This window comes from Apium graveolens, chromosome 6 (genome assembly GCF_009905375.1).
Source record: "Apium graveolens cultivar Ventura chromosome 6, ASM990537v1, whole genome shotgun sequence".
NCBI lineage: Eukaryota > Viridiplantae > Streptophyta > Magnoliopsida > Apiales > Apiaceae > Apium > Apium graveolens.
The window spans coordinates 91,395,171-91,413,143 of record NC_133652.1 but is presented as its reverse complement, the minus strand read 5'-3'; the positions used below and the strand labels follow the sequence as shown (position 1 = coordinate 91,413,143).

General features: G+C 33.0%; 1 protein-coding gene and 1 non-coding gene across 2 annotated transcripts; both read right to left on the bottom strand.

Annotated features, from left to right (window-relative positions):
• Positions 1-4,074: 4,074 nt before the first annotated feature.
• TRNAL-AAG (transfer RNA leucine (anticodon AAG)) lies at positions 4,075-4,155 on the bottom strand. The gene has a single exon. It is a non-coding gene; the product is annotated as a tRNA-Leu (tRNA).
• Positions 4,156-4,511: 356 nt separating this feature from the next.
• On the bottom strand, positions 4,512-11,307 carry LOC141668144 (ATPase GET3A-like). The gene is made up of 7 exons (XM_074474844.1): positions 10,901-11,307; positions 10,243-10,367; positions 8,893-9,043; positions 6,790-6,900; positions 6,081-6,219; positions 5,874-5,989; positions 4,512-4,998 (listed from the first exon to the last, which is right to left on the bottom strand). Exons 1-7 carry the CDS (start codon positions 11,159-11,161, stop codon positions 4,822-4,824), a joined length of 1,080 nt encoding a protein of 359 aa, XP_074330945.1. The 5' UTR covers positions 11,162-11,307; the 3' UTR covers positions 4,512-4,821.
• Positions 11,308-17,973: the final 6,666 nt, after the last annotated feature.

The following is a 17,973-nucleotide window of genomic DNA, read 5'->3' as shown; positions in this document are numbered from 1 at the left end:
TTTCACATGTAACTTGATAATATATAAACCAAGAATAGCAAGTAGAAAAATATTGATTGAAAAGAACTGAGAAATAGATAAGGCATAATCTGTTAAGAATTTCTTAGTTCTCTCTATGTAATTTTACTTGTAAGCAGCTGTATGCATTTTTGCATCTTAGAGATCTTCTACATTTATATATATCTCTGGTGGAAACAACAATCCACCAGAAAGTTTTTAAACAGTCTTGTTTATCTACTTTGTGTTGAATACTTGAATGTTTCTTATCCGCACCTAGCGTATTCATACACATTTATATTTATATTTGTAAGAAGTTTTAAAAGATTGAAAAGAAACCAAGAATTACATTCAACCCCCCCTTCTGTAATTCTAATTGTTAGATTGTTTGGGAATAATAGTAGCAACAGTGTGTTTGTGTCGTGGTAAAAGAAATAATTGGGGGTTTTAAGATTTACAAAGAGTATGCATTTGAACAATGCGTATAGGGCAGTGAATACGCAACCAGGTGATAAGTGGCATTTTATACCACTTAGAAAATCTTATAATGTCTTGAATTGATGTCTTGAAATCAAGTATTTTGTGTATTTGATGCATTTTTCTAGTGTTTGTGCATTTCAGGGTATTACTGGCATTTGTGGAGAGATTTCATCAAGAATAAGTCTTAGCATGTGTTTGGCATTGCAAGTGGGAAGTTAGGAGCAAAATGCAGCGAAGAACGGGAGCAAAACAGAGAATTTTCCAGAAAGGTGTTGGGCGCCCGCTCAGCCTGGTTGAGCGGCCGCTCAGGAAGCTGGGCGCCCGCTCAGGATTGCTGGGCGGCCGCTCAGGGACGTAATTTTTAAATCTGATTTTTAGAGTTCTTGTTCTGCTGGACTTCTGACTTCTAAGATGGCTGGGTTTTGTGGGGGTTCTATATAAGTAGTTTTCAGAGACGTTTCACGTGTGTTGAATCGTGGTATTAATCGAGGAGCAAGGAGATAAGGAAGAAGACCGTTTTAGCACACCGCAATGATGAGGAAGCATAGTTTTTTGTGATTCTTTTATTCGTTGTAACAGTGGATGCTAGTTTTCTTTACTTTGAACCTATTTACTCTTGTGACGTACTCTGGTTTAATATAAGTAGTTTTATTAATTATTCTCGTATGTTATTATCATGTTTTCATATGAACTCATGGTGACGATGAGTTCAGTCATGGGCTAATCGTGATCATGGGGTCGTAACGGATTTGCTATGGAATTCTTTAGTTAGTTGTTTAATACCTTAGTGTGTGATGATTGTATGATATCTAGTATTGGTTGTGCTTAATCGTCTTATGTGCGTCGCGAACATATAAGATAGGGTGTTAATCTCTTGTGAAGCGACGGTGGATCTTGAGATTTAGAACTTGACATGCTAGCATAGGTTCATGTATGTGTATGCATGATTAGTGGGTAACTCTAACCGTTTTATTTGCCCTGTGTAATCATAAGGAATAACTTGTGCTTAAATCGTTATGTTGTCAAATTCTGTAGACATATAGGGTCTCAACATAATTGATGATTATTCAACTTCTATCTTAATTGTGGATGCTTGGTAGAATGGTATTGGTACAACGAAAGTTGGTTTTTATCAGTTTAGTGTTGTTCGATTAATATCATCATTGTTACATGCTAAGGGTAATAACAATAGCTATTGAAGGAAGTAGTAATGAAGTTATGATCTCATGTGTGTTTAATATTTTTAATTCAAGTGTCTGTTGAGTGTTTAATTCTTGTAGTTAATTCTAGTTAATAATTAGTTAATCAATTATATGTGTTATTGTCTTAACATTGAGAAGTAATCATACATTGGTGAGTGAGTGTTAATTGAGCATAGTTAGTCTGAGTCTCTGTGGGAACGAACTAGAAAGTATTCTATATTACTTGTGAACGCGTATACTTGCGTGTATTATTAGCGCGTGTTTTCCGCCCTAACACCAGGCAATGTGCTCTATGGACTCGCTTTGTTTTTTTTAATCACTAAAGCAGGAAAAAACAGGAAAAATAAAAGTACACGCACAGCTGCTATGCGTATACCCAAAACGCATGTCAGCGATGCATATACACTACACGCATCTTCCTATGGCGTATTCTATGTTTTGTGTCTTCTCTCCCCTTGTCGTGTAAAAATAATAAAGAATGCATAACTGTACTTCGTATACAGAGAATGCATATGTTTTATGCGTAAACCTTACACGTTGTCACGTATTGCGTATTCATGTTTCTCCTTCTTCCCTGTGATTGTCGAGTAAAAATAGAGCACACTCAATACCCTCTTGCGTAATCTGGCAACTCATGTAAGTAATGCATGTTCGCCGGGAGTTTTGGGCGCTTCCCGCACCGATGGGTATTTTAGTTTCTTTTTAGAAAATAGTGATAATTCGGTGCTTCATTTGTTGCTTATTAATGATTATAATATTCTTTTGTTTTATATAATAAAATTGTGCGTGTAATTTTTGGAAGAGAAGTGAGGCTTTGTTAAGAAATAATTAAAAATGTAATGTGTTTTAGCTTAAAAAAATTGGTTAGTTATTAATAATTACAATATTATTATTTATTTTATTAATTAGACTTGGTTGTGTTTTTTTCGAGATAATATAATTATTCTATTATATTAAGTAGATTTACCTGTGATATTCTTGAAGAAAAAAATGTTTAGGTTGGAAGAAACAAAATGTAACATATTTTAGTTGAAAAAAGTAATTGATATTTCATTTGAAAATGATAATTGGTTAGTTGTTATTGCTCATGATATTTGGAGAAGAAGATGTTTTAGTTGAAAGAAATAGAGAAGATTACATCATGCAATTGACGTTTTACTTGAAAATTTTAATTGTGTAGTTATTATATATTATGATATTAGTAATAAATTAAAATTGTTCAAAAATCATAAAATACAAATTTTCATCATGTAAAACAAAAAATCATGTTGAGGCTATGACAGTTGTTTTTAGATATGTTCGAAAAATCCGAAAACTGATCCGAAAATAAGCCCGAAAAATTCGATCCAAAAAAACCCAGAACCGGGCCGCCCCGTGGGCCTAAAATGAGCCTCCTTTTTCTCGAAAATTTGTCCTAGCTCGAAACCCGAAAAAACGGATGAAAGCCCGGATCTAAAAAAGTCCGGATAAAAGTCTGATTCGTCCCGGATAAAAACCCGGACATTTTGAAAAGTCCGATTAAAAAAACGATTTTTTTATATAAAATTTGAAAATATACGATATTTTCTATAATTTTAAAATATTATATTATCATATTATAATCAATTAAGGTATATATGATTATTTATATATTATACTAAAAAATAAATATTTAGTTCGGTGTCTAAACTACTATATATGATATATCAAAATATAATTTTCTTTGGTATATAAACTACTCATAATTCGAGTTATAAAATATTAAAATAATTTTTAATATATAAATAAAAAGTCCGGATAAAACCCGGTTCAGACCGATCCGGCCCGCAGGCCTAAAATGGGCCTTATATTTTTTAGGAAGTCCGGCCCGATCCGTTTTAAAAAACCGGGCTTTTAAAAACCCGACCCGATGTGCTTTTTTGCATCTCTAATTGTTTTTATCCTGGAAAATAACAAAAAATAAAGTTATAAACTACTCATAATTCGAGTTATAAAATATTAAAATAATTTTTAATATATAAATAAAAAGTCCGGATATAAATAAAAAGTCCGGATAAAACCCAGTTCAGACCGATCCGGCCCGCAGGCCTAAAATGGGCCTTATATTTTTTAGGAAGTCCGGCCCGATCCGTTTTAAAAAACAGGGCTTTTAAAAACCCGACCCGATGCGCTTTTTTGTATCTCTAATAGTTTTTATCCTGGAAAACAACAAAAAAAAAAGTCCGGATATAAATAAAAAGTCCGGATAAAACCCAGTTCAGACCGATCCGGCCCGCAGGCCTAAAATGGGCCTTATATTTTTTAGGAAGTCCGGCCCGATCCGTTTTAAAAAACAGGGCTTTTAAAAACCCGACCCGATGCGCTTTTTTGTATCTCTAATAGTTTTTATCCTGGAAAACAACAAAAAATAAAGTTAGGTTGACAGTGGGATTTGAACCCACGCCCTTTCGGACCAGAACCTTAATCTGGCGCCTTAGACCAACTCGGCCATATCAACAATGATGAAAGAATTCAGTTTTATAATTTATATATATAGGGGAAATACAAACTAAAATTAAAATATATAACTAAAATCTCTTCGAAGACCTTCTTAACCTTTCTCTTTTGACTAAAGAAGATAATGATTCATTAATTCAAAAAATCACTCGTACAAAAGGACACCAACTCAGCTGGGGCATATTACTTGATAAAACGATCAGACCAAAAAATATGTATACAAAGATCTCATCATCGTAACACTTGAGTAATAACAAGTATAACGCAGAAACACATCAACTTAGAAAAATGGACTATATAAAGGGCAAAGCAAGTAACAATACAGTGCACCAGCACATCAACTTGAAAAAAGGAGTATATAAAAGCAAAGTTTATTTTTGAAGAAAACTGTATTTAAACTGTAAATGCTAAATCTTGAGCTTACATTGACTATAGATCACACAACTCACATTACTACCATTATATTTAACCATGCAGCATGATTAAAAGCAAACTCACATTATAGTTGAATCTAAATTGTATAAAACTTTCGCTTTTAAGGTTGGATGGTTCCTCATTAATGAAATAAATTATACATCTTCTGCCACTGGGGGGTGGGGGGGGGGGGTGAGCTAAATTTCTGGAAACTCTGTTTTTTGGTGCATGAAAGAGGAGACTTTCATGCTGATTATGCCTTTGTTTTCCCTTTCCTTAGTCTTTCTAGATCTGCTTCGGCATCTTTCAACTGCTGCGCTAGTGTAGATACTTTCAGTTCCAGCTCTTCTATGGTGCCCCTTGTGATGGCAGGTTTGTATGGTGTTAAAAAATTACGTGAAAATCCTTTCAAAGCATCAACCCCGCAAACCTGTAAGAACACGTCTGTTAATCGGAAAAAATTGCAGAGGAATCTTAAAACATAAATATTAATGTGAAAGGATACAGATATCCTCAGTAGTATACACGGAAATTTAGTAAACGACATGATAACATGACGCGAAATGACATGGAAATTTAGTGTGTGGGTTTGAATTTTTGGTACATGAAAGTCCATGAACACAAAAGTATACGATCATACGTAAAGTTTAGTGTCTATACTTTATACAGGTTTTCACTTTGGTTACCCGACACGACACTAAAGTGCTCTAAATAAAAAAAATTAATAAATAATTATATTTTATGTAAAAAGTGTACATTAATATAAATACATATATACGAATTATTATAGAATTGTATGTAAATATAAAGATCTAATATATATTTCAAAAAATTTACATGACAATATATTTTTCAATATATATTTTTATTTAATGTACTTGGATATGACACGTAAAGTACACGACATGTTTCAAATTGGATGTGTCAAATTAAGTAGTCAGAGATTTTACATTGAAGTACACGAAACACGAAAATACATGAGAAGTATACGACATGGTACATTGTCAGGTCTACCCACAAACAATCAAAATGCCCCATTGTATGAGAATGAATGGCTACATAAGAAAAAGTAACCTTGTGTTGGAGTGTTCGATACCCTGTTCTGTGGTCAAAACTGGAATTCGTACACTCGTACACTGATACTTGCGTGCCTTTTCTTGTGCAATAATTTACAAAATTGTTTATATTGTGTTTTGTATGATATTACATTCCCAAAGTATACACAGAGATATGGATAACAGGATCTACATATCATGTTTAAAATAGATAACCCATATGCAAAGTAGCAACAGTTGTATAATTTACCTCTTCTGGCAGTAAAGGCAACTTTGTTATATGGAAGTCATCATATAACATGTAGAACTGATCGAGGTACTTTTGTTGCATCTTCATTCTAGCTTTAAGCAACTTCGTTTCAACAACTACAATTATAAGTGTACTAAAAGTGATTAGGTTTTGTCCCAGGAACCATAAAATGATCTAAAGATCTCTTTACATTCTACTCAAGCATACCTTCATCATCAAAAAGTACTTGGTTGATGATAATATTATGTGCATCTATCTCAAATTTGCTGAGTTCCTGCACCAATCTTTCTGTTTCATATAGGGAGAGGAACTCCGGTATGCATACACAAACAAAAGTCGTCATATCCTGTTAAACAAGAGCAAATGGATTTTATTTGATTGAGTAAACACTTACGCGAAAGAAAATGTTAAAGGTATAAGATTATGTTAGGGTCTTACTCTGACATCTTAAAGTTTTAGAGCGACTAGTTACTTAACATGGTATCAGAACCCGGTTTAGGGAGAGGCCTGGATTCGAGTCTTCCCACCCCCATTTGTTTAATTTGAATATTTGTTGGTATTAGTATTGGTATTTGTTATATTGTTGTGTCAATCTTACGAAACGTATTGTACGACTGAGAGGGAATGTTAAAGGTATAAGATCATGTTTGGGCCTCTATGACACCTTAAGATTTTAGAGCGACTGATTACTTAACAGAAAACATACAATATTTTAAGTAAGTTTCATTCCATGAAGAATTACTAACAAATGCATACTTAAGATAACAGATTTGGATGCACAATTCAGATTTAGACAAAGGCTTATTCAAAAATTTTAGCTGCGCAATTGGGTTATTTTGATTGATGTAGTTGTTACTCCCCTAAAAAAATAATGGAATGATAAGAACAATATCTCAGTGATATAAGAATATCTTACTGGATCCTTAAATTGTGCATTCACTTGTTCAATTATATCCTTCATACCCTCTATCTTTCCTAAGATTGCATCCTCACCAAATTCATCACCAAGGCCAAAGAGACGAGTCATCTGCCATATACAACACAGATACATTACACATACAAGACAAATTAATGATAGGCATACTCTCAACAGTAAAAGGTACAAGCAAAATGCAGTAGAAGAGTGTTATACAACAATCCATGCATGCATCATACATGAATCCGCGTGTAGCAAATACGATTCTCCTACTCAACCTACAACTTATCATTTGTATACAACACAAAGTGAAAACATCACATAAAAGTGATACATTACACATAAAAGCATTTATTTGGCACCAAAATCTATAAAAGCACGTTTCTTTAAATATAAGATGAAAATATATAGACATAATTTTAGCTGTTTAGGGAACATAAACAAAAATGAAGCAAATACATAACAAGCAGAAGAATATAACCCCACAGCCATCAAAAACAGATATACAGTTATAAGGATCCACGTCATATGGCAATTTACTTCTAAACTACTCCCTCCATACCATTTTAATAGTCCACTTTGTAAATTTCACACATATTAAGAAATAGATAATGTAATGTGTTTTTTCTCATTTTTATACAACAATATAACTTAGTTTTTATACATTATATTATTTACACATACTTCAAGAGGTAAGGGTGTGTATACATATATATATACACACACACACAAAGTCATTAAATAATGTGCATTTTAAATTTCTAGGCAATGATATTTACGAGGAGGGTCTTGTGACTTAATTTAATCAATACTGAAACTATAAAGTTTGCATGGGATAGAGACCATGACAAATATTTTGGGAAATATGTTTTTTTACAAAGTGGACTATTAAAATGGGATGGAGGGAGTATTAAAGAAAACAATTGCGGTTTCCAAGAAGCCAAGAAACAGAAGCATCTCCAAATATTTGAGCATTATGCCCGCTCTATGTTAGAATATGCCTTGAATCGATGAATGCCCCAAACGCTGGGAATTCATGATCCCGATGGGGGTTCGGGGGCAACGTCCCCGACCTTTACGGTATCTTATGTTATACGTTAGGGTTATCTGTTATGGACCTACTTTTCTCGGCTTTTCCGTAACCACCTAGAGAGTATTATATAATCTCTCTACATCATAACCTAAACGTATGTTGTAATCTATATCCTCAAGATCACCAAAACTTTTCTCTTCTGCCTATTTGTGTTCTTTCTTTACGTTTATTATAATTTTTCTTGCTTCGGTTGTAACACTCCAAGTCCAAAATATATATACAGGAAAGAAAAGATCACACACCCAAAAAGTGTATTAGGCATATTTCCTCTGAAAATTACAGAAAAAATTGGCATTTTAGTTGCCAAATCCATAACTAATTACGATTTTATTTAGTTGTAAAATTACACATATTAGTATTTCTAGCACAAAAAGTGAATAAATATAGTAAAAGCAAGTAGGAATAAGAAATCACAGATAGTATTTTGTTTATCTTTCCTTTCTGTAAGTACAAATGGTCATATCCGGGCCGTACAAAAAAATATACTGAAGTTTAAAAAATATGGAATCGTAATTTTGGAAGATTTAGCTGGATTAAAGAATAATATTGTAAAGTTAAGAAAAAGGAAGTGCATGAAAAATCTTGACCAAAGCAACATCACCAGATTATAAGACACTAGCCACTTGTCGATGTTGCACTAATCAAGTTCAAGGGCAACAGCTAATTAAGATGGAAAATAGGTAAAGCATTTGTGCAGGCCAAAAGAAATAGATGGAGTTGAATCATACAGTATTGACTATTAAGAGCGACAGTGGAACCTCAAAAGAATAATACCCTTCCACACTAAAATAATATGTCAAATGACTATTTTAGAATCAACATAATAAAATAGTTGAAATTTATTAAACGCAAGGTTATTGATTTTATAGAGGTTTAACTGTAATACTGTCAAAGAAGGCACTAAAGTTAACTAGATCATAGTATAAAATTTTAAAAGGTAACATAATTATTACCAAGTAAATTATTTATCAAGGGCAAGACTAAATATCTATGTGTAATCAGGAACAAACCTGACCCAACATCCCACCAAACTTATTCTTCAAGCTCATGATTTTCCCAAGACCTTTTTCCAATGTTGAAGGAAATTGCAATAGTCGAAGTGTGTGCCCAGTAGGCGCTGTGTCAAACACTATTACAGAGTAGTCCATTGTTTGCACCAATCTACAAAAAGTATTCAGATGTATGAAAAATATTGTAACAGGAGGGGAATTCATACTGAAAGCAATGAACATTATGTATTAAATTACATATATGTTAATGATGATCTACAAGAATCACAGCCAATTCCAGCTACTGTATATATATCACCAAAAGTTTTAAGAGGCTATTAGAAGAAGCATTAGCCTTACAAATATGTAACAAGATTATATCAAAATTGTGCGGCCTGCTTAGAAAGGAAGATATTTGTTTCAATTCCTGGACAACACAAAACGAGCATCTCCAAAAGAAATGGCTTCCTAGGGGTGCCAAACTATTACAAATAATATATTATTATTTTTTTAAATCATCTGTGTCATAGATAGCAACTTTTAGTAAAATAATGCTCCAATAGTTGGCACCCTTGACATGGACCTGCATGATCCCCATACATTAATCATATAATATATAATATATATTTATTAATTTAAACGAAACACGTATAGGTGATATATGCTTTAGGAAACAAAAGTTTGTGTTTTATCCATTTTACGAGGGTGCCAGTAATTGTCAACTTGGCACCCTTAATGGATCTCCGGCAGGGGAGCCAAGAAGAGTGCCAACATCTAAGTAGCACGGCTCTCTTGGGTGCCTTCCTATTCCAATTAGAGTTCATATTCGTTTTATAAGGTTGCCCAAACTTGTGCTAACTGAAGCTTGCAATTTTTTAAACTCTCTCAAAATAGATTAAAAAAACACATGCTTTTGTTTCAAAAGCATATACAATTCGTATTTTTTTTCTTTTACTAATTTATTTAATGAGGACCATGTAGACATCTTTTAGGCCATTAGGGGTCCTTGGAGCGTTTTTTTACTAGAGTTGCCATATATGCCATGGATGACAGAAAAATAAAAAAACATACATTTGTAATGGTTTCATAATTTTTGGCACCACTAAAGTTTGCTTCTATTGGAAATGCCTCTTACTGTGTACTTGTATACATTTCGAGGAGAAAAGACATATTTTTTCATTCTAAGAAGTCCACTCAATTTTGGTATAAACTTGTTACATATTTCTAAAGCTACATCATTAAACTTTCTACAAAAATCTGGCAGGTATAGACTTTTAACTCCAGATGATACCACATTCACTGCCTTGAGACATTTTCAAAATTACACTCTTAGATATATTTATGTCATATAAGCAGGAGGATGATCCTTACTTTAGCATTTCAGCAAAGCTCATAGCCTCATCAATTCCAGGAATTGCATTTGATAGGTCAGATATAAAACTCTCCATTCCATCCGCACCCGTTGTGTCTTCATGCTCCACAGTGGGATCTACCTCCTACAAGACTCCAACCATAGGACCATAAACATACTACCAAGACTGTAGTAATATAATATCAAGAAAACCTAAAAATCTAATTAACCAAGGTATATCAATGAATATTCAGAATTATACAAAGCATTGACCAGACCAGGAGCTTGGAGAGTCCACAAGAGAATTCTTTTTCAAATTTTTGTATCGTAATTTTACTTCTGGTGTCACCTTCACTCCGTTAAACATAAAAAATATGTGGCGGTTGCGTATGAAAGGCATATTCATTAATTTGTGAAGTTAAAGGTAGCATCTTTAGTATTTTTAACTTCTGAAATCAGCAAATTGAGTATACAAGTCTATTAGTTACATTGAGATAATCAATTACGTTCCAATTAAACCTATACAGCAACGCCCAAACAACACTAGCCTAATCGAACTTTAATCATCAAAAACCAAGATTCAAAACCCAGAAACATAATCACTAAAAGTCCCAAACTTAACAAGCAAATCAATCAAATAAAAAAGGCAGATAAAAAAGGTAGAGTAGGAGGATATACCATGGCATATAAATTGGAGAAGCCATTAACAAGAGAGGGAGATTTAGTGAATCTCTGTTGAAAAGCATCGCTGAGATTATGAGCAGGGTCAGTAGATATAATCAAAACAGAGGACCTGACTTTTGCAAGAAGAATAGATATAATTGAGCTACATGTTGTCTTTCCAACACCCCCTTTGCCTCCTACGAATATCCATTTTAGGCTTTCTTGTTCTAATATATTCTGTACTGTCCCTTCTGGTATTTCTATTGTTTCTGCCATTAATTTACACTAACAGAGAGAGAGAGAGAGAGAGAGAGAGAGAGAGAGAGAGAGAGAGATGTGTTGGGCTTGGGGCAGTGATTCTTTGCTTTGTGATGTGAATTGGGGAGAGCCGAGAGGGATCTGATTTTTTGACTACCCAAGATATCTATTTGACTATTTATGGGAAAAAATATTGAAACCGAAAAGATCTCTATTTAAGTTCGGGTAAATTTATTTCCTGAGTAAATTATTAAAAACTGTTAAAAAAATAATTATTAATATCTTCCGCTTACGGACGACTCTTTTTTTATTTTTTCGTGCAAATACTTTAAAAACAGAGGCTATTAGACTATTAGAATTCAGGAATCTTATTTAGCTCATATGTCAAAGTATATAATCAAGATGCAATGTCTTATACTCTGGGGTTCATAACGACTTGCAAAAAAGCATGTAGTTGGGCTCGCCATCTTTGGCGGGGAGATCGAATATAACATCTCGTATCGATAAAAATATAAATATTCGGAATTTTTATATATACAAGTCAATAACTAATATATATTAAATAGCTAGTTTTTTCAAACTGACCTGTGGTGAGTTATTGGGCTCGATATGCATTTGGTTGCGGGTTTGGGTGTTATAAATGGTATCAGAGCTCTATCCGGCCGGAAGTACAGAGACACTTCGCGAGTTCCGTATGTGTGTTTGTGAGATCGACGAGAACGTCGATTCCCTAAAAGAGGAGATATTTGTAACATCCTACATCGATAAAAATAAGAGTGTTTGAGGCCTTTATGAATACAAGTCAACAACTAATGTATACCAAATCGCTAGTTTTTCGGACTGGCCTGTGGTGGGTTGTTGGGTCCGTTACAGATACGATTGCGGGATTGGGTGTTATATCGAAAATAACAAGTTTTTTGCTTTATTAAAGAAAAATTGCGAAAACGTTTGCAGGGGTGGAAGACAAAAAAGATCTTTCGCGCTGGTAAGACGGTCTTGATAAAAAATGCTGCTGCATCTATTCTTTCATGCTGCATGTCATCTTTTCTCCTACCTAGATCTATTTGTAATGAAATGGAGGTGATGATGAATAAATATTGGTGTCAGACGGGTTCTTCTAACATAAGGGGGATTAAATGGATTGTCTCGAATGGTCTAAGCATGTCTAAGTGTCACGGAGGCCTGGCGTTTCGTAATCTTTGTGGGTACAATGTTTCTCTCATGGACAAACATGTATGGAAATTTATTCATAACCTTTAGTCTCTTGTATCAAGATTTTATAAAATTAAGTACTTTTCAAATACTCACATTTTACATGCCAAAACAACTTCAGGGTCAAGCTTTATTTGACAAGAAATCATCACTGCAAAGAACGAAGTTATGCAGGGATATAGATGGATTTTAGGGGATGGTGAATCTATCAGATGTGTTCAATACACCTCGTTAGCCGGAAAAGATAATTTCGAGTTAATCAAACCAGAGAGTATGTTGACAACACTATGGTAGTGGCTTAGTTGTTTTTGCTGAACGAAAGAAAGTGGGATGGTGCTAAAATCCTAGATGTGTTCTCTGAAGAAGATGCATCGGTTATTTTGGAAACTAGTATTCCTGCATTTCCAGTTGTGGATCACTTACCATGGTCAAGAACTACAAATGTAAAGTACTCAGTTAAGACGGGGTATCAACTGTGGCATGCTCAAAATATTGACATTAGGGCTGTTACTCGATCGAAATGGGTGGAGTAAACTCTGAAAAGTTGGTTTACCTCACAAGATAAAATTATTTCATTGACATTTCTGTAGGAATAATGTTCCTGTAAGAAGTAGGTTGAACAATAAGGTAGTGAGTATCCCCTCGAATGTCCGATGTGCAACTCAAATGTTGAAGATCTGATCCATGTCTTTTTTGTATGTCCTTTTGGTGGAGCTGGTTGGCAATACACATGTATGTTATATGACATGTCAATGAAAGAGTCCGCCCCTTCATGGTTACTTAATAAACTACATACGTTCTCATCGATTGAAATTTCGTGTGATTGCCAAAGTGCTTTGGGGAGTTTGGTTCTTTCGCAATCAGGGTCGGCCCTATGTATTTGGGTGCCCTAGGCGGGATTCAAAAATAGTGCCCCATATTCATAACCAAAAAATCACAATAAGATATATTCATTGTATAAAAGAAAACTTACTTGAATCTAAAGTAGTAAGTGAATATAATGAATTTCTTGTACGCTAAATATCCAAGTTTTCAACCTCCTGCAATAATCTCCTGCAAGCCACTGATGTAGTATCATGAATATAGAACAGTCATCATTACTAGTACACAACCATGTCAAAATAAAGTTATAAAAATGAATTTACCTTTATTGATTTTGAAACTTTTTTCTAGGCTTTTGAGATGTGAATCTCTCTATGATTTTGCTATAATCTAGAGAACTTGCCAGCTCACTTTCAATAGACAATAAAACCAATCCCTTAAGTCTATCTTGAGACATCGAAGAGTGGAGATAAGATTTGATCAGTTTCAATCTAGAAAATGTCCTTTCCGCCTCTACCACTGTAACAGGAATGGTCACAACGATTCTATAAGCTATCCAAGCATTTGGATAATTTACTTGCCTTGAACTAGAACTTAAATAATTAAGCACATCTATTGCCTTTGTTATCTCATCGGGGTATTATCATTTGAAGCACTAGTAACTCGTTAAACAACTCTGCGCCAACAATATCATATCGCATATCATGTCTAAGAAATCCCTCAAGCTTCATGCAACAAGATTTTAACCCCTCATCATCACCAGATAAATGCTTCTTCAGGTTAAATAAAAACCCAAATTTTTCCTTATAATCTTGAAACTGTTTAAACCGTCCTTATAACCTTAAAAAATTTTCCAAATTTTTCCTTTCAGTCTCCTGCTCAAATTCAGTATATGTAGCTTCATTCTCAGATTCTTTTCTAATATCTGTATTCTCAACAGGAACCCCAATATCACCACTATTAGTTTTTTTTCCCAAAAAACTTGTCAAGTGAGCCCATTTTCAATTTCTCTGCTTCCGCCGCTTTCAATTTCTTTTGCCTTTTTTGATGCCCTGATAACTGGTTACGCTTCATTTTCAAATTATCTAGTCATCAAACAAAATAATGCAATTAATTTTAGTCACCAATCCCAAATCAGTAAATCACAAAAGACATACTACTTTTTACAAAAATAAATCTCAATTATTCTCTAATTATTCACATCAAATCCTTAAATTGAAAAATAATAATAAACAAATAGTAAATTATAATATTATTAAAAAAGTAATTAGAATAGAAATCTTTAAACCATACATGTGTTATAATTGCTGAATTGATAAGCACTGATGATCCGATCTTCACGATGAGTCGATGACTTCCAGTGTTTTGATAATTGATATTCAAAATGAACAGAGAACAATCTGTATTCTGTATTTTATTCGGTAGCTAAGCATAGGGAAGGGGAGAGTTTTGTACTTTTGTTATATGACTTAATCTGACCATCTGGGGTAATGGGTATAGACGCGCATAGTCCAAAAACTCAATTTCTCCAAACCTTTCACATTTTTACTTTGTTTTGTTTATTAAATAAATTTATTAATTATATTTTTAAAGTAAATTAAAGTAAATTATATTTTAATTTTAAAATAAAGTTATCACAAAGATAATAATATATTTTAAAATTTTAATATGTCCCCCAATCACATATATGTTAATGTATTCTAATTAAAATTTGTATTTTAAAATATAAAAAAAAAAATATAAAAAATAAATACACCTATATACATATGTTATTGAAATATTTTGGTGCCCCTGTGCGCGGTGGTGCCCTAGGCGGCCGCCTTGGTCGCTTACCCAAGGGTCGGCCCTGTTCGCAATGAAAAAGTCCGGGAGAATAAAGCATTCAAAACAGCTATATATATGTAGTGGAGTGCCGAATTAACCTCGGACTGGAGGAAGGATATGGACAAACACTCTGAAAATCTGATTAGTAACCCGAGTACAAGTGTTCATGAACCAGTCAAGTGGAAAAAACAAGGGGTTGACACTTTCAAACTCAATATCGATGTAACAGTTAAGATGAGAGCATCTCCTTTCTCGATGGGCCTAGTACTTCGTGATCACACATGTGCTTTTGTAATTGAGAAAACGATATGCAAAGACATGGTTTTCTTGGAGTTTGAAGTCGAAGCTCATGCCATTCTTGAAGGTCTTCACTGGCTCCTCATTATGGACCATGATAGAGTTATTCTCGAGTCAGACTACTTGTTTACCGTTTAAGCCTTGCAGTGTTCTCTTCACAACTTACTTGAAGTTGGTCATATCCTGGAAACATGTCGAACTATCCTAGAGTTTAGAGCAGGTTAATCAATCTTTTTTATTAAAAGACAAGCAAATAGGTGGCTTATCTCGTAGCTAAATTACCATGTTCTCTAAATTGTCAAAACGTACTCATGTATCCTTCAAACTTGTTGTTGGAGGCCCTTCTGTATGACTTTTCTTAGTAATGAATTTTGTATTTTTTTTCAAAAAAATACTATACTATGATGTTTGTTTACCGCAAAATATTTTTCATTTTTCAAATAAACAGTAGTTGTTTGAATTTTAAAAATTTATATCTAAATATGTTTTAAAAAATAAGTACAAATATTTATTTTTATTTTTCACATAAAAAATTCCAGACAAATATTTTTAGTGAAAAATATTTTATGGGATATTGATTTTTGTAAAATTATTTTTAATGAAAAATATTTTTCAAGAAAAATATATTTTCAAACAAATACCTTCTGAAATGAAGTTAATATCTAACAAACAAATTTAGCTTAATATACAAAGTAAATATTAAAAAAAATATTAATGCATACCCAATAAATTTCTTTATATAAATTATTGAAATAACCACAAAAGTAATTAAGAATCAGGTGAATACCGTAGTTTTCTAAATTTATCAAAATATAAGTTAACGAGTCTTTTCAAGAATTAAATATCAAGATACCACATTTTCAAGATGAATAATCTTTTCATACTCCCACACATGTTAAATCGTGTGTCGTAACACAAATTAAATAATATTCGCCCGATTTATCTTTTTGGGTGCAACGTCATCCCTGATGTTGAACACTTATTATAACAACCATGATGATGAATAGTAAATTCCGCATCATGGACCGGTTACGCCGCACGGAACGATGTTCTATGTGATGTGGTGTAGGGGTATGCACGAAGCCATCTGTTACAATTATAAAGTAAAAACTATTGTGATTTGAAAAACTCCGCCACTAAATCGTTGATAAATAAAAATCAAATAAAGTCACGCGCATAATTGCGGTTGTTGCAGTTTAACTTTGCAGTTCAACCGCTAAAATAGTTACAAAAATTAAGAAGATAATTTTAATACATTTTGTGCCAATGGAATGAATTATTGAGTTTAAACTCAAATATTTTGTCACTTAAAATCTTTTTCGTGTATAATATTAATAAAATAAATGTAATTAGTCAGGTTTCAATACTGAAATAGTTTCCACATGAATTGACGGATCCACAATATAAATTAAGTTGATTATTATGATTAATGTGGGCTGGCCAACACATGAATTGATGTATCCATGATATATTCTAAGATCAAAATTTTCAAATGGGATACCGGCGACCACAAAAATTGAAAATGATATATTTTGAGACATCACCGGTGATTCTCAGTTCACTTTTCAACTATGGGATAAATAATTGAAATTTAATTTAGTGTGTATTACCTTAAACAATGTTCTTTACATTCACTTAATATTTTATTATTTAAAATAACGCGAGGTAATAAGAAAAGAGATGAAGTGAAAAGTAAAAAAGGTGAATATTTATTATTTGCTTTTTTCTCAAGTCAACTGAAACTTTGCATAAATATGATCAGCATGTAAATCAGCATAAATCAAATCAAATCAAATCAAACATATCCAATAAATTCTGTGACTTATCACAAGGTTTGGGGACGGTAAATATACGCAGTTTTCCCGTTATTCAAAAAATGAAGAGGTTATTTCCCAAAATACCATGAAATTATGTGTGTCCATGTCCAAAAAATATTAAAAGGGTAGCAATTGCAAATACACAAAAGTTTGATAGCATAAAGTAAATATATGTTGAGACAAACCTTAGCCCATGATTTTATTCACGTGGGACTTACCGAAAATGCACTTTTCTCTTGAACACGAAATTAGAGAACATATAGGGTCGTTTGGTTCAAGATGTGGTATCGGATTGTAATTATGAATATGATGAGAGTATTATGGGGATTATGTATCATATCTGATATCGTGTGTTTTTGGTTGAGTGCTATAATAAATATTTTTAATTTAAAATATATTAAGTCAATAATTTTAATTTAATTAAATATATTAATTTTATTATTATTATAATATTTTTAAGCTTCATAGATTTCTTTTAGTACTAAATATTTATATTTAATTGCTTAAATCAATATTAAAATAGTAAAATAAAAGTTGATATCCATACCCCTCCCCGTACCGCCCTTTCTACTTGGGTATCAAAAACGGGGTTTGAGAAATGAATATGAAATTTTATTTTTATGAATCAAACATCAGGTATAGGGTTGAAATGACCGAAACCATACCTGATTCCAGAATATAAGAAACCAAACGATCTCATAGTGATTTTAATAATTGAAGTTGAAAGCGGTTGACACATCTTATATTCTTGGAATCAAAAAAATATTTCAATGTTAATATCTTAATCTGCGAAGACAATTATTGTCCTTGTTGTCATCATTAGGGCGGCCCATATAATAACCTAAAACTAAAATCAGC